Here is a 25036-nt window from a genome sequence, read left to right on the forward strand (position 1 = left end):
AGAATTAGAGGTCTTCCTCCATAATTTTGAATTGGAGTCTCTAGGATAGATGTGCAATCCTCCGAGTTTGTGAATTTGAATAGGAAGAAGCCATTTTGTAGTGAGAATAACTGGAATTCTCCCTTCAACTTTCATTTCCTCGTAAAATATTCTTTGAGGGCCAGAAAGTAGGGCCTTCTGCCTAAAAAGTAGACTCTGAGGTTGTTTGGCTACCTTACCTCTGCTTCCTTGAATTCTTCTTCTTCGAAGGAAACCTCTAAATTGATTTCTTCTTCTGCTTCTGATGGAGCTAAATATTCATGTTTTGTGGGGGCTTGCTCTCTGGCCTTTGCAAACAATGAACTCTAAGCGGGGGTCCTTTGTACTGCCAATCCTTCCTTCTTTCCTTTCCTAGCACTCAGGCCTTGTTAGTTTAAGATCATCACAGCCGAATCCAAAACCAATTATTTTGGATCTAATGATGGGTTTTGGGCTCAAATTCTGTTGTCATGATCTTAAAGGAACAGAGACAGCATTAATTGTGTATAATGTAAATAGGACCACGAGGGTCGATGGACCGTTCAATCCGAAATGCATGTGACCTAATCTCAAATAATAGGATTTAGACCACGAGGGTCGATGGACCGTTCAATTTGAAATGCATCGTGACCTAACCTCAAATAATAGGATTTAAAATCGAAAAGGGGTCATGAACTGATCATGAGCAAGACACAAGTGGAACACATCCAAAGTGGATATATTAGCACCTCTAATGATTTCTACCTGATCGGATAGAACTGTGGGTCCCACTCGATATGTGACTCTCGTTTGCAGAACATTGTCAGAGAGAGAGAGGTTGTTTGTTGGGCCAGGTTAGATATGTTGCATCAGTAAGTGAGGTAGGATTTGATACGTGAGAAGATTTCGGCCCATTTTTCTTGTGGCTGAAAACTAAATGCAAAAAGAGCACACCGCACATTTCCTTCTCACCATTCCCCACGCCTCAGAGTCAATCTCCTCCACTTTGTGGCCACACAAATCTCTCGCTCTCGCTCTCGCTCTCGCTCTCTCTCTCCATTTTCCACCACCATCATTTGCCAGCCAACCCAATTAAAGAAAAGTTAAAACATAAAATACAATAAATCCAAATCTATTCAGATCCCTTCTCTCTTCTCTCTATGTAAAAAATTCAATCCAATTGCTTCTCTCTTTTTGTCCTTCATCTTTTCATGAGATTTCTGTTACTCTGAGTTGGGTTTTCGTTTCTCTGCTTTTTTCCGCCGTATAAGATAAGCAGAGACGACGACAAATAGAAGGAACAGATCGTCACCATCATATAATGTCGAAGCGCAGAAAGGGGAAATGAAAGGGAAGAAATTATGCGAACCCTCTGCGATGTTTGCGAGAGCGCGGCTGCGATTCTCTTCTGTGCTGCAGACGAGGCCGCCCTTTGTCGAGCCTGTGATGATCAGGTACAGAACTAATTACCCATATCTTCTTTTAATTGATTGGTATATGTTAAAGCCCTAGGTTGGGGTTTTTTTGTTTTCGTTTCTTAGGCTTTGAATGGCAAGAACCCTAGATTGGTTTGGCTTGATTGGATATCTGATTTGGCAACTTCTTGGAGAAGTCATTACATATGATTGGTGTATAGCTGAGATCAAATTAGGTAGCTGACTTCTCTGTTGCTTTTATCTTGTCTTTTCTTATTTTAGATTCTTGGGTTTGCGTAGATTAGAAGTCAATTTGGATTTACTACCTAAATGTCAATTTGGGTTTACTACCCAATTTGGGATTGCTATTCAAAATTGGGATTTGGTAAAGGGAGCTTTTGAAGGCATTAAATGATGAATGTTTAACAGATCTAATATGCCATCCTTGACTTTCAGAAATTCGTTGAGTAGGACATTCTTATTCGCGTTTGATCGAGATTCTTCTCCTAAGCTTAGAATTGAATAGGATATGCCACAAGACAGTAAGTCTGTTTTCATCTTGTGGCTCTGCCAATAAGCGTTCCAGCCCGACCCCTCTTGATGTGTGTGCGGTTTGGCAATGACTCTTACACTTCCACCTCAGTGCTGAATTCTCTGCTAGTGGCACCATATTTTCCTCTACACTCTGAGAACATTGAAAAAGACAATTCTTTTGTGAAAATTTTGGTCACCTCTGCCATGTTCACCCGTAAGACTTAACACATCAATGTCGACTTACAATACTTTTCTTTCCAATGAAGTGGTGATGAACTTTGATGTGTTTCATCACTGCGTGAAATATCGAATTCTTTGACAATGGGATTGCACTCGTATTATTCCAATAGAGTCCCACAGAGCAATCTCCAGGTTACTTGACATCAACAACATGAGCCACTCACGCTTATGTTGCCATTGCTGCTGCCCTGTATTGGGCATCGGTGATCGATATTGACACTGTCGAGTCTCTCTTGTTATACCAAGAGCTAGGTTATGATCCAAGGCTAAATGTATCTGGTAGTATATCTACGCATTGTTCAGTCTATTGCATTTTTTGCGGTTCAAAACCCCACTACCTCTCATGCAACTTCCTTCCGGTAGATAATCCCAAAATCTATTGTGCCGTTAATGTTACCTTTTGCAATTATTGTTCTTGTAGATGGGACTGCATACACAACATCCAAAGCATATAGTTGCAGTGTAATATAGACAAAATCTATAATTGATGTTGTGATGTTAAATGATGTAGAAAAAAATTTACGATTGACAATTCTTATTCTTTAATACTAAATATGATGGAATTTATGACAAAAATAAAACAAAGAGTCAATGGGTAGTTGATGCACGTGCATTCCCGCTACAAAGCTGTTGACCGATTTTCGAGCCTGTTTTTAGACTATTAGCTGGAAGAAGAAAAGCTTTTCTAAGTATTTTCTAGAATTTCACTTCTTGTTCCCTCCACAACCCTTAGGATTGCGTTCGTCGATCCGAACGGTATCAAAGTGGTATCAGCGCATCTAGGTGTAACCTTGCGACGGTGATCGTGAGGCGATCCTACGTTAGTGCTTACCAACGACAAATTTGCGCTAGTTCGAATTTCTCAGTGGCCAACTGATGTCGTTGAGGTCTGATTGAAACTGAGGCTCCCAACCGAGAGAGGGATCTTCGTGATATTGAGGAATTGAGGCATCAAGTCGAAACCCTCACCGAGAGGTTAGATTTACAAGAGCTTCAAGATGAGGTGGAGGAAAGTAATGGATCGGAGTCGAACGTCAACCCTTTCGCTCTGTCACGCCAACACCAAGGAGAGAGTGACAGTTCTTCTTCGAGATGCCCCCCTTTACGTCCACGTTTCACCGACGTTAAGGTGGAGGTTCCCAAGTCTGAAGGAAAGATACAATCAAATATCTTCATAGAATGCCTTACTACCATTGTATCAAATTTTGTAGATGAAACTACATTTTGACGAATACAATGATGTTGACGGTGACGAGATCACTTGGAACGATCGCGGCGAGGTGCTAGTTATTCGGCATGCTATGAATACGGCCAAAGTGGAAGAAAATCCTAACGGGTTAACTCAACTCAACTCAACAAAGCCTTTGTCCCAAACTAGTTGGGGTTGGCCAAATGAATCCTTTAGGAAAAATTCATGACGGGTTGTCGCATAATATTTTTCATAAAGGATATACGTCAATTGAAGAGATTTATAATCTTATCATTGACAGCATCAACCTTGAGACCGAGATGAGGCCTATGACTTTCAAGTTTGCATGGTACACGAAAGGGAAGGATATTACCTTTTTTCTTTACAAGAACGAATTTGATCAAGAGACCAAGGACAATGGTATATCCGATGATCTACTTGTTGAATCTAACGAGGAAGATGATGACCTTCAAAAACAATTTAATAATTTCATCACCAAAAGAATTGGATTGGACAACATAATGGGTGAACCAATGGAGATTGAAGAGTTAGGTGGGTGGAAAAATTATTACATTGATTTCTTCATCCATTTACAATGATCCGTTTTTATTCGATCTGACATTAAAGCCTATAGCGTATATTCATGATGTCAAGCATGATGTTCAAGATGGAGATGGATTCTATTTTCGTCTTTGGAATTATGTTGTAGGGTTTGCTCCTCAATATTTAAGATGATTAACATTCTTCTACACTTCAAACTCGAGGACGAGTCTTCTTGAACAAGGGAAGTTTGGCAAACTTCAAGATCGTGCGGATGGTTAGTTTCGAGTTCAATCATCCCGGTGATTATGGAGTTTCAACTACTTTTACTGTTTTATTCCATATCATGAAAGTGACCCAGTCAACTCGGGGACTAGTTGACGTTGAACCGGGGGAGAATGATGTAGGTGCATTCCCGCTACAAAGTTGCTGACCGATTTTCAAGCCCGTTTTTTAGACTATTAGCTGGAAGAAGAAAACCTTTTCTAAGTATTTTGTAAGAATTTCACCTTTTGTTATCCCTCCACATCCTTAAGGATTGCATTCGTACGTAACTCAAATCTGTAAGTGATTTAAAGGTAAATTACTGCAAACAAAATCACATCTTACATTTCATTGGATCAAAAGCAAAAGTACAAAAAATTGCATCCAAAAGAATTTAGATCTAGGTTGATTATGACCTAAAATCGAATTCCAGAGAAAACTTTGCGAAAATATGCAACAAAGCTCTCAAATGTAAAATTTGTTTTGAAGAAAAATCCCATGAATAGGTTCTTGTAGAAAATCCATGACAAAACATGAAGATGTTTCTCCTAGAAACAAAACCCTGAACTTTTCATTTATTCTAATAAATAACTCCTCCAAAACAAAGAAAAATGTGCGTTATATAGCCCTCTCTTTATTGCCTAATAGAGTTCTCGTAGAACTATAACTATTGGTGGAAACAAAACAAACTAAAGCAAGTGAATAGCAATTGATGCCTCCCACCTAAAACAAGAATTTAATAATTTAAAGTTCCTATGACATAAAACATAAACTGTGATGGTCGCCACCTAACTAAAAGAGAACTAAACTTAAGTAGCACTTGGAAGTGAGCCCCAATAGTCTCAAGAGGATTCTCTCTTATGAACAATATCTTCTCCCTTGTTTCTTGACTCATGTGTGGGCCCTAATTGAGGGTCACAACAGCCAAGTTTTCTGGGTTCGATATCGAAATTCGTTTCGATAGTAACACATTGAAAACATGTAGGTTTCGGATGGAAATTTCAGTAGAAATCCTATAAAATTAAGGAAACGTATGAAAACATATGCGAATAAATGACATTTAAGATACAAGTTTATGAAGTACTAAAATAAGCTCAAATATACTATAAAAAACCATCAGAGAAGCAAAAAACACCAACAATAGTTGTTTAACAACTTCAAACACCTAGTGACATGTGCTTTCCGCATGCTTAATAATTCAGTACATACCACATTTCATATGTAATTCATGTACACATTTATACATAATAATACACCACGTTTCACTTGCAATTCATTTAAATATTTACATACACCACATTTCGCATGCAATTCATATAAATATAACTATATAACACATAGTGGTGTTGTATACCGTTAATATACTTGCAATTTTGGTTTTGATATGTGTCTCAATTTCAGTAAACAATTAGGTAGGGGTGGAAACAGAAACATTTTGGTCGTTCGTGTCGGTTTTGGTGGAAATCTAAAACCATGCAAACAACAAAGTGAGATTGCACCGCATTGTCACTTCTTGCGGAAAAGTAACTCGCCCTCAAGCTTTCGCTTCCATGCTTCCCCTGGTTAGGAGAAAATGTTGAAAGTGTCAATAACACACAAATCCAGAGCCCACAGCCCCCTGTAGGCATTATCATTAATCGTCTTTTGACTCCCTGTCTTTATGGCCGCTTGCTCGGGCATCGTTTCTGGTTTGAAAGTCTTTAGAGCCTTCCAAACGATCAGGTTCATCTCAACTTTTAGCAGCAATAGCTTTGGACTGATTACTATGATGTTAACATTAGGATTATTTTTTGGAGAATTTGTGTCAAGCAAGGCATCATCATTCTCAGTTTGATCAGTACCATTACTAACCATTGATGTCGGCAATTTAACCAAAGCAAGATCAACATCTCAAGGATATGCTGCTTCTGGCACCATCTATTCAATCTCCTGCGATGGCTCATCAGAACCAATCCATCTAGCTAATTTGGTCTCTTCTGCCAAATGTTTACCAGAAGCATTTAAATCGCTATGCTCTGGGGCATCTGTTGTCACTTGGCATCCAACAACAACAACAACAATTTTACTGGAGTCATTCAAAGAATTGCCCATAGATTGCACTTCTTATAATAGGTAAGGTTTAAGATGCGATGTAGGTGCATCCTACTAGATCGTGCAGATCAACGATCAAGAATGTCAGATCCTTTATCAGACTGTTGGGGACCATCAGTTCAATAGTCAGAAAATCCAGATCGTCTATCTGGCTGAAACTATGGCAGATGAATGCCTTCTGGAGGTCGATTGTCTTATATCAACGAAAGATCAGAGCGCCGACGAAATCAATGGTCCGAGATAGGTCCGTGAGGAGAGAGAAGATCAATATAAATAATTTCATCACTACCAAATAAGGAGTCCTTGTGAATTCATTTTTTAGAGTGTTTTAGTCGTTTGGGAGTCTTGAGATGTTGACAAGTTTTCTAGAAGTTTAATAAATTTCATTAGTTTTAGATAGACTTTACAAGGTTGGTTTTACACTTGAGATAGAGTTTGGGTTGTTTAGTTAGGCATAGAAGCCTAATCCAATTAGAAGTAGGTTTGTTTTATTTTTGTTCTAGAGTTCCTCTTAGAATAGAAATTCTATTTTGAAAGTAAGGGACTACGACTCTATAAATAGGGCTGCTACTATGATTAAGAGCATCCATTTTTTTTTAAATGAAAATTATTCTCTCACAACTATTGGAAATCATGTCTATAAATAGGGCTACTACTATGATTAAGAGCATCCCTTTTTTGAATGAAAATTATTCTCTCATGAATATTGGAAATCTTGTGAGTTTTCCCCTGCTCATCTGAGCATGTTTTCTACTTGCTTGAGAGTCAATAACAGAGCCCATGAATTGGGTTCGCCTGCTCTTACTCATCTATATCTTTTATATCTTGTCTCAGTGCAAGCTTGCTCTTTCTTCAAACGTTGTTCACCAAAAACCAGCAGGCCCTACCATTAAAAAGAAACCAGCAGCCCTTGCTGCTGTGTTTTTTCCCAAAGATTCTCGGTTCCTCCCTTGAGGTTCACAATCCCGCAGCCAGCTGAAATTCAAATCGGCGATTGAAACTCCCTGCTGCTCATGTATTAGTTGCTGAAGTTCTTCAACCTGCAAATAGCCAGAGAAATCAGTTTTCATAGGGTTGCAGTCAATGCAAAGAGCCACTTGTAGTTCATAATTCCTAACTTATTAATTGTGGGCAACATCAGTCTCTTGCAACCAAAGTTTAAACAATCTTACTGCTGAGATTTTGTTAGCTGTTACAGTTTCATCCACAAGTTCATAGTACTCTCAAGCCCAATATTGGCTCTTGTGAAAGCAGATTCTACTTCCCACTATTACACCCAAACCCCACGTAAGTTTTGCTCCCCAGAAAGGTGCAGAAATCTGCACATTTCTATCTAGCTGCCCACTTCCAAACTTCCATCCTTTTTTCTTTGAAATGGAAAGAGAGCGCTAGGGGAAGATTTCTCACCATACCTTTCACCATCCAAACTTCCATCCTTTTAGCATACCTTTCATCCTCTTGAATCCAAGCGAGTTTCTTCTTTCCAAGCTTACCTCCTACCTCTAAACCTCCTACACCATTCCTCACTAAATCCCATCCATATCTTCACTGTTGAGCCTAACCCAAGCTACCAAACCCAACCTCCTCATTAGTTTTCCACCTCCTACCTTTCACCCTTTCTTCCAACAGAAAGTTACCTTAACCACCACCTTAGACGACCACAAACTCATCTGACATCTGCTCCAATGCCATCACATCCCTCACCTCTTGCTCACATCCCAACTATTAACCTACTCTCCATTCCAAAGCCTTGTACCCATATACATCAGAGCTTCCGCATCGCTACTCTGCATTAGCAACACAGTTTGCAATTACCTTCTCTCCCAATATCTGTGCAATAGGCAAAAGATCCTAATCTCCCCATTTCACAATACTTAAGAGGCGAGAGAGAAGCTCCAATAAAACATTGTTTCAAAACTCCCCCACGTCATTGTGGACTTCCTTGAGTCAAATTCCCTTTTACCTTGGTCGCGTTCTTGTCGAAGTCCGTGTTTTTTCCTTCAAAGTCAATCAAAACTCCTTTGACTCTCTCGTGTTATGACCGCATCAACCGAGTACTTAGCCACATCAATCGATTACTTGATCGCGTTGGTCCGAGTTGACTAGGATTTGCACTGACCTTGTTTTGACTCACATCCACATTTTGAGAAACTGGGATAAAATATATTCACTCTTTCAATACCAATGTCATAATTATTTTTGTAGCGGAAAAGACAGTCTAGATGACTCTTATGCTTTTCAGAAAATGGTGGAACATTTCAAGAAATAAAGCATCACATTCGAGGTCGAGCATCGCAACACATGACCTAATCTTTGCACAGTTTCAAGAATTGGAACACTCAGAAAATGAATCACTGGACGTGTATCAATAAAAATTTCAATTATCGTTATTGTCATCTTGAAAATATCCTTCATTAATTCACAATCATTGGGAGATTATGGTGTTGTTATTCTTGTGATCACACTGCTACATGATGCCACAACAACTTTCACATCCGCATCTAAAGGTTGAAATATTATTTGCTTATCAACACCTTCATTGAGTGGTGAACTGCAATTAGCAGTGACTTGAATAGTGATTATTCCACACTCGATAAACAGCCCTCAACTTTGTTGCGGAGAGAAGTTCTTCAAGGGCAAATGGAGGCTTGTGGAGTTTGTCTCCAAGCTCAGTTAACACTCTAGTATTTTCTCCGCTAATGCCATTTCCTCTTGATCCAGATCGTCCAAGCTTTGAGTCCTACTGTTTTTTGGTGGCGATTATTCACTTGTTTCAAGACTGCAGGGGATTGAGCCTCTAGCTCATTCCTCCAGGTTGAAGAGCAAAGCTGTGACCATTGAGCTACATGCTCAGTCCCTGCTATCTTGGCTCTGATACCAATTAATTTAGAAAAAATCTACAATTAATGCTTTGATACCAAATGATGTAAAAACAAATCTACAATTGACAATCTTATGCCAAATATGATGGAATTTATCGCAGAAATAAAGAGCTTTGAGTCCTACTGCTTTTTTGGTGGTGATTCTCACTTGTTTCAGGACTGGAGGGGATTGATCCTCTAGTTCCATCCTCCAGGTTGAAGAACAAAGCCTTGACCATTGAGCTAGAGGCTCAATCCCTGCCGTCTTGGCTCATACCAATTAATATAGAAAAAATTTACAATTGATGCTTTGATACCGAATGATATAAAAGCAAATCTACAATTGACAATCTTATGCCAAATATGATGGAATTTATCAGAGAAATAAAACCCAAGAGTCGATGGGTGGATCTAGTAATAAGTGTTAACTAGAGATCAGAGGTTCAATCCCCGATTACGTATCAAAAAAAATAAAAATTAGATAACTAAAAACTGAATTGATTTAAACGTAAATAACCGCAGACAATATCACTGCAACACATGTTCCATTGGATCATAAACCAGAAATACGAAAAAATTACGCCAAAAGATATTTGGATCTAGGTTGTTTACAGCCGTGGATCAAATTCCACAGATAGCTTTGCTGAAATCTACAGAAAAGCTAGCGAAAGTGGAGCTTCTTTTCATGAAAACTCCCACGAACAAGTTCTTGTAGCAAATCCATGACAGAACTTGAAGATATTTCTGAGAAACAAAACCCTAAACATCTTGTTTATTAAAATATAAAACTCCTCCTAAATAAAGAGAAATGTATGTTATATAACTTTCCCTTGTTGCCCTGAATAAAAGACAACTAAAACTTTAGTATCACTTAGGAGTGGGCCTCAATTGCCTGAATAAGTTTCTCTCACGAACAACAGCTTCTCCCCTCTTTCTTGGCTCAAGTGTGAGTTTCCAATTTAGGCTCACAAATAACAAATGTGGGATTACGTTGCGTCAGAGTGGTTCAGTTTCTTCGAGAACGAGAAACTCGCACCACTTACTATCTTCTTCAAATCTATTTTTTTTGTCGATGGTGCATGTTCACTATTGGCTACTCGCAGAGTATCGAATCTGTGAACATATCTTACTATTAGAACTTCTCCCAAAGAACCACATCACTCTGATATCACTTGAGTTTTGTGCTGTGAAATCTAGAAAACTCACAAGCATGCACACACTAGAAGATATTAGTATAAACACTTGACTATTCTTTTGATTTTTTCTCAAGAATGTACAGGCTGTTACACCATTTATCGTATGCAAATGTTGAAGAAAGCCAAATTATGAAAAATCTAAAGCTTGAATGAATTTCTTCTACTTACAACCTCTTACCCATCTCTTCTAGATATAGACTTCATACTACTTTGAATACAACTAAAACACAAGAGAGGTAATCTCTATTGCCTATTAAAATACAAACTCTTAGGAAAACACTCTACATTAGCTCTGCTTGTTGAATTAAAATATTCTGTACAAGAGTTCTCTTTGTTCATTTTATTATTGTGGGTCCATCACTACGCCTGCAGACCAGGCTTGTCTGACTGTGTGCGAGAGTCATCGATGACTTTAAGATACCCACCATGCCAAGCATACTGCTCAGAGCTAACCAACTTGTTGCACTGTTTAATAGTCAGAATTCGATCATATTGTTTTCAGGTCTTGTGGATACCCATCTGATGTTTTGTATCTGTTAATGAATTGCTTTCAATTGCTTAAGCATTCAATCCTTTTATACTCTCGTCATTAGCTTCCATCATTACGTTATTGTGCATTGGGCACTGATTTTGAAACTTGATAGATACCATTAGAGAAAACTTCGAGTGATAATAAAAATCATTCTACTGGTTCTTAAGAGCACAACACCTCTTAAACGTGTACAAATGTCGTTACCAATCCATTCTTTTATGTGGAAATAAATCTATAAATGTATTAACAAGAAAGTTGATGCAAACGACATGGGATATTTATGTTTGCAATTTCCAAACTAATTCTGTATGAAATTTGAGAATTGCACTGTTTTCATTAATGTTAGTGGCGACAATACTAATAATGAGTTAATGACAATGTTTTTATGGAGCCTAAAGCATTATTTTTGTCTATCTTCTCATGCATCCTTCATTGCAATATTGGTTCTTTTGGAAGCCTTTTGATTTCAAACATTTCTATGGATTTGTGCCTCAATTTTTGGGGCATACAACTAGGCATTGTGCATCCAAGCATTGGGAGTGATTCAAAGCTAGTGTTTGGGCCGCAGATCTCAATTTTGTCCAATTCTTAGAACAAACGTCTAATCTTGGAATTTTCTTTCTAACGTTCACTCTTATTTGGATAACCGAAAACAAATCAACTAAAATCTTATGCTGGAAAAGAAAAAAATAATTCTTGAGTGATGAAATTTAATTAAAAAAGAAGCATGCCTTTTAATTTGAAACCAAAACTGTAAGTGTATTAGTGATACAACATACGAGTTCATGTCATATAATTATATTTATATAAATTTAACATGAAATGTTGTGTATGTTTTATGAATATATGCATCACATGCAAAATGTGGTGTGTGTTGAATTATCATACATCCATTGCACATGTCACTATGTTTTCAATGTTTTTAAACCATTATGAGTGGTGTTTTCGCTTATGTGATGGCTTTTTTAGTGTGTATTTGTGCTTATTCTAGCACTTTCAGAAGTTTCATCTAAATTGTCCACCATTTGCATATATTTCCATGCTTTTTTTGGTGGTTTTACAGGATTTTCACCGAAAATTTGATCCGAAACTGACATATCGAAGTAAAAAACTGAAACCTTGATGAAAAGTGCAAGCCCCAATGACCAACATGGTCCTACAGAAGTAAAGCAAAACTCAAAACATAGGACAAAATATAGCTATAAAAATTTATAAGGGTAGAAAAAGAAAGCAGTCTTGAAATCTAAACGTCCTTGAAGAGCAATCTTATCAAACAGTAAAATCGATGCTTCCATTTCAAAAAAGAAAAAAGAAGTAAATTTGACTCTGGCAATCCTAGTACAAGCAATCATTTTTTGAAAAAAATGAGGTATTTTATTGATATTAAGATAGCAGATGGGACCAGGAGTCCCATCCTATTACATGATATGATAAGAAGCCAGGCTGGGCATACCCAAAGCCCGAAATAAAACATCAAAGTAAACACTTACAGATACATGTCTTTTCCTTCCCTACTTCCTACCGGTGATAACCTATCATTTATAGCTCAAAATGCGACCTTTTGCATCTTGAATCCTCTCCTTAACCGTTAACCCATACCCTACTAAAACAGGTAATCATAACAAGAACTCAGATTCTGAAGCTGTAGAGTAATCACCGCACTCCAAGAGATAAAGTAGCAAATGAAGAGTACCCAGATTAAGTCTAGTTTAAACGAAAGACATAATCTCTCAAGCCAAAACCTTTGAAGTTGTAGTTCCTCTGGATATAGATAGAATACGTTCTCTTTGCTATGTAACCATGACACTCATCTCTCTATAATAAAAAACTATAACTGTCCTCCCCAATTTCCCCGTATATACACATCTAACAAATCTACCAGGTAACTTAGAAGAACTCTTCTCAAACAGCTGTGCCAAGGCCCAGGAGCAGATTCTCTTGAGCAAATGAAAATTCTAACATCCTGAACTCACACCAAGTGATTGTGAAAGATCTAAAATGGAGAGGGAGCTCATTGCTTATCAAAAAACCCTTCCCCAGCCTTCTTTTCAACCTCTTTTTCTCTTTCCTTTTTTTCTTCCAAGTCTCTGCCGCCATAGAACATATCTTTAGTCGCCCCCAAGTCCTCCTCATATCCAATCCCAAAGACGTCCCCCATTGTTAACAGATCATCAAACTCTTCCGAGAACAACCCTCGACTCTCAGTTTCTCCTGAACTATCTACCATCATTTTACCCCTATCTTTAGTATCCATGCTAGGCGCTAGACCCTCCTCGACCAGCTGGCTTACTTCCAACCCTAACGTGTCTCGAGAAACAATGGGCTCATCAACCGGGCCAGCTCGCATTTTCTCCGGGTTCCTAATTACCGCCCTTTTTTCCTCCTAGAGACTTCTACAGGAGCGCCTTTCCTTCTCTAAGATTTTACTAAAGATAGGGAGTTTGAGGAGGGGCACATGCGGTTCCTTGTCATTTGTCTTCTCGGAAGAACTATGGCCATTACCTTTACTGCCGCTGGAAGCATTCCTTAACTAAGCCCATCGCTTTTTTAGCAGGCTCAAGGAAACCTCACATGGAGTGCGTGGTGATTCCTTCCTCGCCAGCTTTTCATTATAACTCAGGTCTTTCAGAAGGTCTAAATCTCCAGCTTCGAATGTAAAGTCTTGGACATTCGAAGTGTTGCTAAATTGGTTCACTTCCTTCCCTGTCATAGCTGGATCGGTAAAGTTGTCGAAATCTCGAAGAAGCTGTTGTGAGTCGGATACGAGTTTTCTCTTCCTGTAATTCTCTTTCCTAAAAATGCATATGAGTTTCCTTTTAAAAACAGAAAGGCCACCTTGTGTAGCTAGCAACCGTGCCTCCGGATTAGTACCTCTACGCGGTATATTACCTTTCCCAATAAGTAAACTCTTCTTCTTAGTACTTCTAATCTCCGTATAAAATCTGTTTTTTTATTTTTAAGGCCTTTTTCTCCTTTGCCGACTTCAGTGTACAACTTTAGCAATATCTTTTCGAAGAGCCTTACCTTTCTCGTCATGTACTGCTACATGTAATGATTTCAGCATCATCCCTTCTCCAGGCTGACCCCACTTCCCACTCACAACAGCGATTCTGCTATCTAACAATCTAGACGAATTGTTGTCTGCTGGAGTAGGCAAGGAGTTGGGCAATTCAAAATTCAAAGAGGGACCCACCAACGGCTCCCTGCCACTGACACTACCCTCGGGATTAACATCTGCCACCTTGTTCGGTGGGACAAGCATCGTCGGCGACTCCTTGTCGGAGGCCTGAATACCGAGGTCCTCAAAAGAAGCCGAGTTATCTAGGAGGAGGCCTGCATAGCGGTACTAAATCTCAACTGCTCTGTCTCATTTTATCCTTCTTATTGCTTATTTCAGGATCTCTTGACTCGGAGGCCTGCATAGCGATACTGTAGCGGTTACTGTAGCGGGTTACTGTAGCAGGGAATGGAGAGGCTAGGGGAAAGGGAAGAGGGGCAGTGGGAGGAGGAGGAGAAGGGAAGTGAAAGGAAGAGGCGGGGATAGGAGGCGAGGGGAGGGAGAGAGAGTGAGAGGCGAGAGGGGTGTTAGGGTTAGGGATGGAGAAGATGGAGGTTGAGGTTGATGGAGAAGAGAGGATCAGAAACCCTAAGGCTCTGATACCATGTTATAAGAGATTGAGAGGAGAAGAAGTGAGTTAGAGCATCTCCCCCTCTCTTTGTATTTATATAATAAGAGATGTACAAAAGACCAATATGCCCATAGGCATATACACACACCAACACTCCCCCTCAAGCTGGAATGTATATGTCAAACATTCCTAGCTTGTTACAATTATCACTTAATTTGGCTTTGTTCAACTGTTTGGTAAACATATCCGCTAATTGGTCAACCGATCTAGTAAATACGGTGCATATTTCACCCTTTTGAATCCGATGGCGGATGAAGTGACAATCAACTTCGATATGTTTAGTTCTCTCATGAAAAACTGGATTTGTGGCAATGTGAATCGCAGCCTTGTTGTCACAATATAATTGAGAATGAGATAATGGGGAGAAGCCAATTTCTGACAAGAGAGAGCGTAACCAAATGAGCTCTCCACCTGTGTGTGCCATAGCTCTATATTCTGCCTCTGCACTAGATTTGGAGATAACATCCAGTTTCTTACTCCGCCATGACACAAGGTTACCTCCTACAAATGTGCAGTAACCTATGGTAGATCTCCTATCAGCTGGAGACCCTGCTCAATCTGCATCTATGTAACCTTCAATTTTATGATGTCCATGTTTCTTGAAGAACAACCCTCTACCTGGAGCACTCTTCAAGTAACGAAGAATTTGAAGAATTGCTGCCCAATGTGAAGTACGAGGGGAACTCATATATTTGCTGACAACACCAACAACGAAGGAGATATCTGGGCGTGTGACAGTAAGGTAGATAAGTTTACCAACCATCCTCCTGTATCTGCCTGGGTCATCTGCCAGATCCCCTTCTTCAGGTAGTAACCTCACATTTGGATCCATGGGAATGGAAGCCGGTTTCACTCCAAGAAAACCTGCCTCCTCAAGTCTAAGACATATTTCCTCTGTGAGAGATAAATTCCCTTTGTCGAATATGCAACTTCAATACCTAAGAAGTATCTGAGACAACCCAAATCTTTGGTAGATAACTCATTTTGCAAGAATGTCTTCAAATTTTGGATCCCAATTGTATCGCTGCCAGTGATGATGATGCCATCGACATAAACTATCAAGAGAACACACCCAACTTTAGATTGACAGCTGAAGACAGAGTGATCAACTGCACACTGCTTTATGTCAAAGCGCATAATGACATCACTGAACCGTCCAAACCACACTCTAGGAGACTGCTTGAGACCATAAATGGATTTCTTCAATCTACACACAGAGGCTGACATCTCCCCTTAAGCAACATACCCAGGAGGTTGCTCCATGTAAACTTCCTCTGTGAGCTCACCATGGAGAAATGCATTTTTGACATCCAACTGATGTGGAGGCCATTTGTGATTGACAACAAGAGAGATGAGAACACGCACTGATGGAATCTTCGCTACAGGAGAAAAAGTCTCACAATAGTCCACCCCAAACGTCTGAGTGTACCATTTGGCAACCAAGCGTGCCTTAAGGCGCTCAACAGACCCATCTGGCAAATATTTGACCGTATATACCCAACGACATCTAACAGAGCGTGCACCAGGAGGTAGAGGAACGAGATCCCATGTTTGATTGGCCTGAAGGGCAGCCATCTCAAGGTCCATAGCAGAGAGCCACCCCGGGTGATCAAGTGCTACAGCCAAGGACTCTGGCAAAGAAACAGAAGAGAGAGAAGACACAAAACCGTGGAAAGGAGGCGTGAGAGCATCATATGAAAGAATAGAAGAAATAGGATGAGTTGTACTGTGAGAACGAGTGCGGGATGCAATAGGAGAGTCGATAGGTACCTCAGACGTGGAAGGAAGGAGCTCCTGATGGGCTGACGATGGCGCTGCCGGAGATGGATGAGTGGCCTTGTTATGACGTCGCTGATAGGTCTTCTGAACAACTGGAGCTGGGGGCCGAGGAGGTACTTGTAATGGAATAGAGGTCTCGGGAACAGGAGACACAGTAGGTGAAGGTGATAAAGACGAGGAAGAGGGACGGTCCATCGGGTCAAGAAGAACAGGAACCGGTAAAGGTAGATCTGAAGGATGGGGGAGAAGCATCGTAGCTGGAGGGCTCTGAAAGAAGGACTTAGCCTCGAAGAAGGTGACATCTGCCGAGACATAGGAACGACATAACCGAGGGCTATAACAACGATAACCCTTCTGGGTTCGTGAGTAACCTAGGAAAAGGCATCGTTCAGATCTAGGATCTAATTTATCCAAGCCAGGCCCAAGGTTATGGACAAAACAGACACCTTCGAATACTCGAGGAGGGAGAGGAAATGTGTCATGATGAGGACGTAAAATGGAGAAAGGGGAAGACCCGCCTAAAACAGAAGAAGGAAGTCTATTGGCCAGATAGTTAGCAGTCAGAACTGCATCACCCCAATACGACTTGGGAACTCGCATATGGAATAGAAGAGTGCGTGTTCCATCCAATAATGATCGCATTTTCGTTCGGCAATACCATTCTGTTGAGATGTGTAAGCACATGAAGATTGGTGCAGGATACCACGAGTGGAAAGGAATTCCTCAAAACCATTTGATTTCGAGAAGTATTCCTTAGCATTATAGTGTGAAGACATTTAAGAGTGCAATTAAATTGATTAGTGACTTCTGAATGAAAAGTACGAAAAACAGAGAACACTTCTGAACGATCTTTCAATAAATAAAGCCAACACATACGTGAATAATCATCAATAAAAACGAAAAAATAACGATGCCCAAACACAGAGGGTGTCTGCGAGGGACCCCATACATCGGAATGCACTAAATCAAAAGGGTGCGAGGCCCGACTAACAGGCCTAGACGGGAATGACACCCTATGATGTTTCCCAAATTCACAGTCCTCGCACGAAAAATGCTCAACAGAAGAAGGAATAATAGATGTCCGCATTAAGTGATCAAGGCTGGGATGTCCAAGGCGGCAGTGCCACTGATATGCGTCGTTGGAGCTGTGTAAAATCGTACGAGGAGGGCTACAGTCTAGACGGTACAACCCATCAATCTCATGGCCCAAGTCAATCGTCCTCCCAGTCAAGAGATCCTGAAATAAGCAATAAGAAGGATAAAATGAGACACAACAGTTGAGATTTTTAGTAATCTGACTAACTAAGAGCAAACTAAAAGGGGACTTTGGCACACAGAGAACAGAGGATAATGTGAGACCAAGACGAGGAGAAGTATCACCAATACCAGAGATAGGAGTGGAACTCCCATCAGCAAGTGTGATGGACTGATTAACCAGGGGACGAAATGAACTCAGGGAAGAAGAAGTACTTGCCATGTGGTTGGAGGCTCCAGAATCAATGATCCAGCAGTTGAAGCTAGTAAGAAAGGATGCAGGGGAGCTACCTGGCTGAGCAAAAGTCACAGTCTGTGGGTGGTTGGTAGACCTGAGACGCTGTAACTCATCAAAGTCGGCACGAGACATAAGGACCCCATCACCCTGTGGGCCAGTACTGAGTGGAACGGAAGCAGATGAGGTCTCGGAAGCATCCGGTGCAGCAAGATGTGCGGTACGGCCAAAACGAGTCTCTGAGGAAGGATGGAGCTCAGGGTGTAGTACATAGCAAATCTCCATATAATGGCCATCACGACGACAGTGCGAGCAATATGGGCGTGGGCGGCCGCCACGGCCTGCAGGAATATCACGGCCGCCAGCACGACCGACCGCGGCCACGGCCAAAGGTGCCTCCACCATGTGTAGCACGATCACCTACACCGTGGGCAGCAGTAGCATGTGAGCCATCCATCGAAGAAGGCGAGGAGATGTAGGATGAAGATGATGATGGGCGAGTCGAAGAAATAGTAGTCCCAGAGGGCTGTATGTGAGTGGGATCCTCAATGATTGGGCTATCCATAAGTAAATAGGCGAAGGTAGGAAATTGACAGACGAAAAAGGAATATTCCGGGAGGAAATAACAAGAGAGAAGTCAATAAAGGAGATGGCGGCTCCTGAGGGGGACTAATGAGAAATAGGGCATGAGAGAAACCCTTGATGTCATGAAGAAGAAATGTGATAGAGAGAAATGAGTAAGAGCCGCAGAAAATAAGAAGAAAGAGAATAGCTTAGGAGTTTAAGCCATGGGAGAAGAGAGGGGAAAGAAAGAGGATAAATCTAGGTCAACAAAAAAGGGGGGTTAGGGAATTCACAGTTGGTGGGGTGGCGTAGAGAGGAATGGTGTGAGAGTGCGGTTGGGTAGAGGGGAATTTCACGCGGGGGGGGTGGGTGGTGAGATTTCTATGATATAGAAATGGTTTTTTTTTTTTTTTGGTACTGTAACGATTTATTGTAGCGGTACTGTAGCGGGTACTGTAGCAAGGAATGGAGGGGTTAGGGGAAAGGGAAGAGGGGCAGTGGGAGGAGGAGGAGACGGGAAGGGAAAGGAAGGGGGGGGGGGAGGCGAGGGGAGGGGAGGGAGAGAAAGTGGGAGGCGAGAGGGGAGTTGGGGTTAGGGTTAGGGTTAGGGATGGAGAAGATAGAGGTTGAGGTTAATGGTGAAGAGAGGATCAGAAACCCTAAGGCTCTGATATCATAAGTGAGTTAGAGCATCTCCCCTCACTTATGTATTTATATAATAAGAGACTAGAGCCGAGGCAAAAGTCATACAATGGTCATGGTTGCCAAAAAGCTAGGTCTGGATCACCCGGCCCAGGTGTTGACCAAGGATCTCCACAGTAGACGTGGACCAAGCATGAAGGGGGATGTCATAGAATCTGATCCTTATGGTTCTAGAACCCGTGTTATATGCTGGGAACCAAAGTTGAAGAGAAGAGAGGTGTCCCCCCAGGGCATCACCTCCATGCCTAAGAATGGAAGTGGCCTGGGATTCCGACTCAAAGCAGAAAAGATGTCCACTGAGTTGATGGAATAAGGCTTTTGCAGATCAGATAGACCCCAACATCTTCTAGCCCACTCCCAAACATCTTCCAACAGCCAGGATCCAGACTTCAAGCTCCCAATGAGGCAACTCTTAAGGTTCTTTTTCCTTTCCTCCACCAGGCTGACTGGAATATCAAGAGCCGGGAGGTCATCTTGAACAGAGACCTAAGGGGGACCATCTTTAGGTCTCCAAACTGGAGCGAGCTTATTCTTAGGTCCTGAGCATTTCCTACAGACATTGCGTGAGCCAAAGTTTTTATACTAGCACTTCGAACACATCCAATCACTGCCATTCGAAAGCACACTTCGATTAAACTCAGTAGCTCTGCGGCCAGGGACTTTTCTGGCCCCAAATTCCAATCTTCTCACTTTGGTATCCCGATACCTATCCTTAATGCTTCCCAATGGGGTCTGACCAGATTATCTCCTTGCCCAAACAAGCTTAAAGACCACCGGCAACAAATATTAAAAATCCCCTGGGATTAAAACGCATGATAACCAGACTCAATAAAATTTTAAAAATGCCCTGCTTAATGGTCAAGATTAAGGCCGCACGAGCATATGAGAGAGTCTGACGGAAAGCCAGAGACAGGAGCCGCCAGAGGGAGAGTCTGGCGGCTTCTGAAGACATCCCTAATGGTCATTTAAATTCCTGTCGAGGCTGTAGGGGTCTTCACTGAAAATTTGACATTGAGTACAAGCAATCATATTCACGTCAAAATTGCCTTACCTCCTGCAAACATGTTAAAGCTCTATGTTGTGTCCCTCCAACACGTCATGGGTCTCCTCTATAGCCTCTGAGGATCTCCATGGGTATCTGACATCGTCTCTCTGACCACATTTAAGGTCTAGTTGCCTCGAATCAACCATTCTCCCTCTTATCTTTTTCGTGTTCGTTTAAGATTATGCCAACCGATTGTGAGTCCAAAATCAATTATTAGGTTCAAATTTACGTTTAATTTTGTGTCCAATAATTGGTTTTGGACTTGTTAACTTACCAACTTCTCCAAAAACTTAAGCTGTTGGAGAAAGGCGTTATTTATCTTTTATACTTTAACACTCCCCCGCACATGTGGCCCACTTGGCAAACACGTGGCACATGTGGTCCCACTTTGGGCTGACCATCGCATGTGGATTTTTGCTATCTAGGAGGTTTGAATTCGAGACCTTTGGCTCTGATACCATGTTAACTTACCAACTTCTCCAAAAACTTAAGGTGTTGGAAAGGAGTTATTTATCTTTTATACTTTAACAGGACTCACAATCAGTTGTCATAATCTCAAACAAACAGGGCCTTAGGGAATCACCCTCAATGATAATCTAACCCAACTAAGACTAAACCAACATCCTAATACCATGAAAAGTGCCCAAACCTCCATCTCATTATAATCCTCTACCCCGATCTGTCTCAAAAGTGCCTACAACATAGTCTCCAGAAGTTCTCTGATGCCAGCTTGGCTGGGGTTACTAAGACTCAATCCATCAAAGTTCAACTTCAACTTCCCAAGAGGAGATGGTTCACACTTGGGTCGTGGACCCTCAATGTATTTGCTCCCAGAATCCATGGAAAGAGATCAAAAGAGATTTCTCTAAGGCCCTGTTTGGTTGCAAAAAACGTGGAAGACGGCTCGGCATTTCCCGGAATATGAAATGCAAGATGTTGTTTGGTTGCCAAATTTGAGCTCAAATTCCATTTGACTCCAAGACATGGAGGGGACATCATTATTAGCTTTTTTCCTAGGTGGCGCCTACGTGGCGGACTTGTCCCCTCTACTAATCTTCCAATGGAAAAACTCTATTTTGGTGGATATTAGAAAGGAGAAGAATAGAATGTCTTATCTTGTGTAATCATTACATTTTTCTCTCTCTCTTCCCTTTCTCTCTCTTCTAGTATTTATTTTGGTAATGACACCCCTATATTTTCCACATAGTTTGAGGCCCACCAAACACACTACCACTTTTCCCCTGTTCTTCTCTAGAGACAACTCTACACATCTTCCATGCCTGTCACCTCCCTTTTGACTACTTCTTCCACTACTCTCCTTGGCAACCAAACACAGCCTAAAGGTAGGAATGTTTGATGCCTATTGAGCAACCATGGAGAAAATTTGTGTCTTCATGCTGCTCAATTATTTTTAAATACCTTTGAAAACTCTGATGTTCCTTTTCTTCCAAACCAGTCAAAGAATGATAACAAGGATCCAAAGAATCTGACCTATGTATTGCCAAGGGGCATATACCCACGACTTGGAATGGTCAACGACGTGACTGGGGAGAACCCAATTAACTCCAAAGAGACCAAATAAAAAATAGGAAAGTTTGATTGTGAAGCTGCTGTTTCATCGAAATCTGTTGCTTGTTTTCGTTTCTCTCATATCAAAGGGTGTTCTCCAAAATGTGAGTTGTAAGGACAGCTTTGTCGAGAAAAACAATGTTTTTTTTCTTTTTGAAAGATGACTTCATTGATATAAAAAATCATACATTGGGGACAAGGTGTCCCCAAGTCCCATGATTAGAAAAGTCCAAAAGACATACAGTGAACAATAAAGTTACATTCCATTGACCCCGCAGGTTGGCATCATATCGATGAAGACGGACTCTCTAAGGACACCATCCTTGGCGAGCTGATCAGCCAGTTCATTTGCTGATCTCCTACGATGTTCAATTGAGGCTTAATATTTTCTACTAGATCCCTGATCTCCGATATGAGGTGCCTGATTTGCCAGGCCCTTTTGCACGGTTTGATGCCCAACTGATGGCATTTGCTGAGTCGCCCTCGATGATTAATGGGGCGCTTTTGTTCTCTGCGAACCACCGGAGTCCAAGCAATAGTGCCCTAATTTCGGCTTCATTGGCGTCGCAAATACCTATCGGTCCAGAGTAAAGATATTATTACCCTTTCGTTTGAATCCCGCATTACTCTGCCAATCCCCGCCCTTCCGGGGTTTCCAACTGATCTCCTGTCGAAGTTCAACTTCAACCATCCGCTAGGTGGTTGAAGTTGACAACATGCATGAAGAAATGTCTTATAATATGCTCTTCGGAAGATTCATATCTTTTCCATATTGGTTGTACTGTAAATTCTTTTTCGGTCTTCCATTTATACCTTATTCTGCATCTTTGCATGAGTCAATAAGCTCTGCAATTTGGAATGGCAGGTCCACATGTGTAACAAGCTTGCCAGCCGACATGTGCGAGTAGGACTTGCGGACCCCAGTGATGTTCCTCGTTGTGACATATGTGAAAGTGCACCTGGTATGCAGTTATCTTTTGTGACAAGTTTGATGGTTTTATTTACTGAAAAATGTATTTTAACTCTTATTCTTTATCCTTGGAAACTGCATATAGCTTTCTTTTATTGTGAGATAGACGGAACTTCCCTCTGCTTGCAATGTGATATGATTGTACACGTGGGAGGTAAAAGAACCCATGGAAGATATCTCCTGTTTAGGCAGAGGGTTGAGGTTAGTAACTCTGTATCATTTAAAACTTGGTCAGATCTTTGCCCCTCAAAGGGCTCACAAAATTAACACCCATTTGGTTTTTATATAGTTTCCAGGGGATAAACCCGGCCCCATTGATGACATGACTTTGCAACCTACCGACCAAGTTGAATTAAGGAGAGAACAGAACCAGCTACCTAAACTGACAGCAAAAGATAAGCTTCAAAATCATAGAGTTTCTCTAGATGTTAACAACCATGACCAAGGAAGGATGGAGTCTATTATGATTGATCTCAACACCAGGCCGCAAAAGATTCATGGGCAGGCTTCAAATAACGAGGTATGATGTTACCATGTCTCTCTGGTTTTCGCAGATCTTTGAAATTATCTTTGCTATTCGTCTTAATTCTCGTTTAGAAGGCTGAAGTCTTTCTAATCATTTACCAAGAGAACTTTGTTGTTTATCATCCATGCTTGTAACTTTGAGGTGCAGGGGATGGATGTTTTAAGCGGTAGTAATCACGATTCTGCAAGCATGGTTCCTGTGGGATCTTCCAAAGGAGACCCAGATAAGTAAGCAAGGTAGACCTTAGAACTTCTCCCTGATAAAGAATAGAGACTCTGGATTCTAGAGTTTTTTGGTGGATTAGGTTATGTTGCCTACAAACCAGAGCTGTTTAGACTAATGATTGGAGATCATGTGTAACCCATGTTGCAATGTATGAGACTGTATTATAATGCATCACTTGAAAAGTTAGGGTGTACGTGAAAATTATTGTACAACATTATTTGAAATTTTGTAAGTGCTTCATTTGTATAGTATTATCTTGCTTTGAAATGTTAGTAAATACTTCTAGACTGTCTTCCCTTCTGTTTAAATTTTAAATTTTTTTCAGAAGGGCTTCATGAGAACAACATAAAATAATCCCATGAGATTCATTTTGGGAGGCTTTTTTCGAGATTTCTTGGTTGTTGTGAACACCTCTCTCCATTGCGTCCTTTATTCTCGAAACAACGAAAATAGAAGAAAACGATGAAGCAATGGTTGTTAAATTGAGATTAGGTTTCAACCATGGCTGGTTTTGGAAGAATAGTGGTTTGACTGTCATTAAACTGCAACATGTGATGAAGTTATGCAACCGAACTCAAAGAAAAATGATAAAAAGATGGTGGTTGCTAGGTTGTTTCCTAACTACCAGTTCCCCACAGAGATCCCAAATCAATATTTGGGAGAGTAAAACACAAAGAATCATTATCAAATGCATGTATATTCTCAAATGGAATAACTAACAAGTTGCCAAGCAACTTTACCAAATTGCCAAATTGCCAAGTTTTTCAGACGGAGTCATATATAAAAGATTGTTTTTTAATTGTATATGAAAGATTGCTATCAGTAAATTTAAGATTTGAATCATGTTCTTAACATTACTAAATTTTAGTTGTATAAAGTTGAACTACACATGGTGTCCTCAACAGCTCCCATGTATGCTGATAAAGTGCATCACTGTTATCTCATTTCTCCAATTCTCAACAGTGACTTGGGAAAATGTGGGCAAACAGATTCGTTATGTTTTCAAAATATCTACAAATGAGCTCAGCCTTACTGAAAAGAGCCCCTTCTACCTGTTCTTCATTGAAATCCAGATTTTCTCAGCAATTTCACCAACAGATTCAGGTTCACCATCTGAAATCTTTTTAAGATATCTCTGTATTCGGGGCAAGTGGTTGTGCATTTATTGAAAGGAAAACTGGTAAGAAAGTAAATGGAGATTCGTCGACCTGATTGCGAGAAATGAACTTGTAAAACTCTTTGGTTCGGTTTATAGATCTTCTCTGAGATCTCGCCAGAGCTCTGACCACCACGAGCCATTTCCACCTCTATTTCATTTTCTCCCCTTCTATCTTCACCCAAAAACCCGAGATCTAACCGAGACCTTGCCGGAGCTCCGACCACCACGGGCCATTTCCACCTCTTCTCCACATTCTCCCCTTCTACCTTAACCTAGAAACCCTAGATCTAACCCATTTCCCTCGTTTCTACCACCAAACCCTAGATCAAATTCCTAGATAAAAGGTGCTCGTGAGTTGGGGGTTTGAAGCCCTAGGTAACCATTTGGTTTAACTTAGCAGGGAAGATTATTGGAGGAGGAGATGGAGGGTGGTCGGAGGATTGGCAGTGCTACTACTGCT

At 40.9% G+C, this 25036-nt stretch overlaps 1 protein-coding gene across 6 annotated transcripts; it reads left to right on the plus strand.

Moving 5' to 3' along the window:
* The first annotated feature begins 965 nt into the window (after positions 1-965).
* Positions 966-23705, plus strand: BBX19 (B-box type zinc finger family protein). Of its 6 annotated transcripts, none has more exons than XM_077390345.1 (6): positions 966-1451; positions 1539-1648; positions 22562-22658; positions 22773-22867; positions 22956-23186; positions 23340-23705. In XM_077390345.1, the coding sequence occupies exons 3-6, from the start codon at positions 22568-22570 to the stop codon at positions 23421-23423; spliced, it is 501 nt and encodes a 166-aa protein (XP_077246460.1). In that variant the 5' UTR covers positions 966-1451; positions 1539-1648; positions 22562-22567; the 3' UTR covers positions 23424-23705. The 6 variants fall into 6 exon arrangements, with proteins under 6 accessions (XP_077246460.1, XP_077246459.1, XP_077246457.1 ...); XM_077390344.1 differs by lacking the exon at positions 1539-1648 and adding an exon at positions 21975-22283; XM_077390342.1 differs by having other exon boundaries at positions 971-1451; positions 22752-22867.
* Positions 23706-25036: the final 1331 nt, after the last annotated feature.

Source organism: Tasmannia lanceolata, unplaced genomic scaffold (assembly GCF_043159265.1).
Source record: "Tasmannia lanceolata isolate RefF3 unplaced genomic scaffold, GAP_Taslan_0.1 ptg000011l, whole genome shotgun sequence".
In the NCBI taxonomy this organism is placed as follows: Eukaryota; Viridiplantae; Streptophyta; class Magnoliopsida; order Canellales; family Winteraceae; genus Tasmannia; species Tasmannia lanceolata.

Coding starts and splice junctions, on each gene's coding strand:
- BBX19 (XM_077390340.1), top strand. CDS start 1,359: ATGCGAACCCTCTGCGATGTTTGCGAGAGCGCGGCTGCGATTCTCTTC. Junction 22,659..22,751: donor CATATGTGAAAGTGCACCTG/GTATGCAGTTAT, acceptor AACTGCATATAG/CTTTCTTTTATTGTGAGATA. Junction 23,187..23,339: donor GGCAGGCTTCAAATAACGAG/GTATGATGTTAC, acceptor TTTGAGGTGCAG/GGGATGGATGTTTTAAGCGG.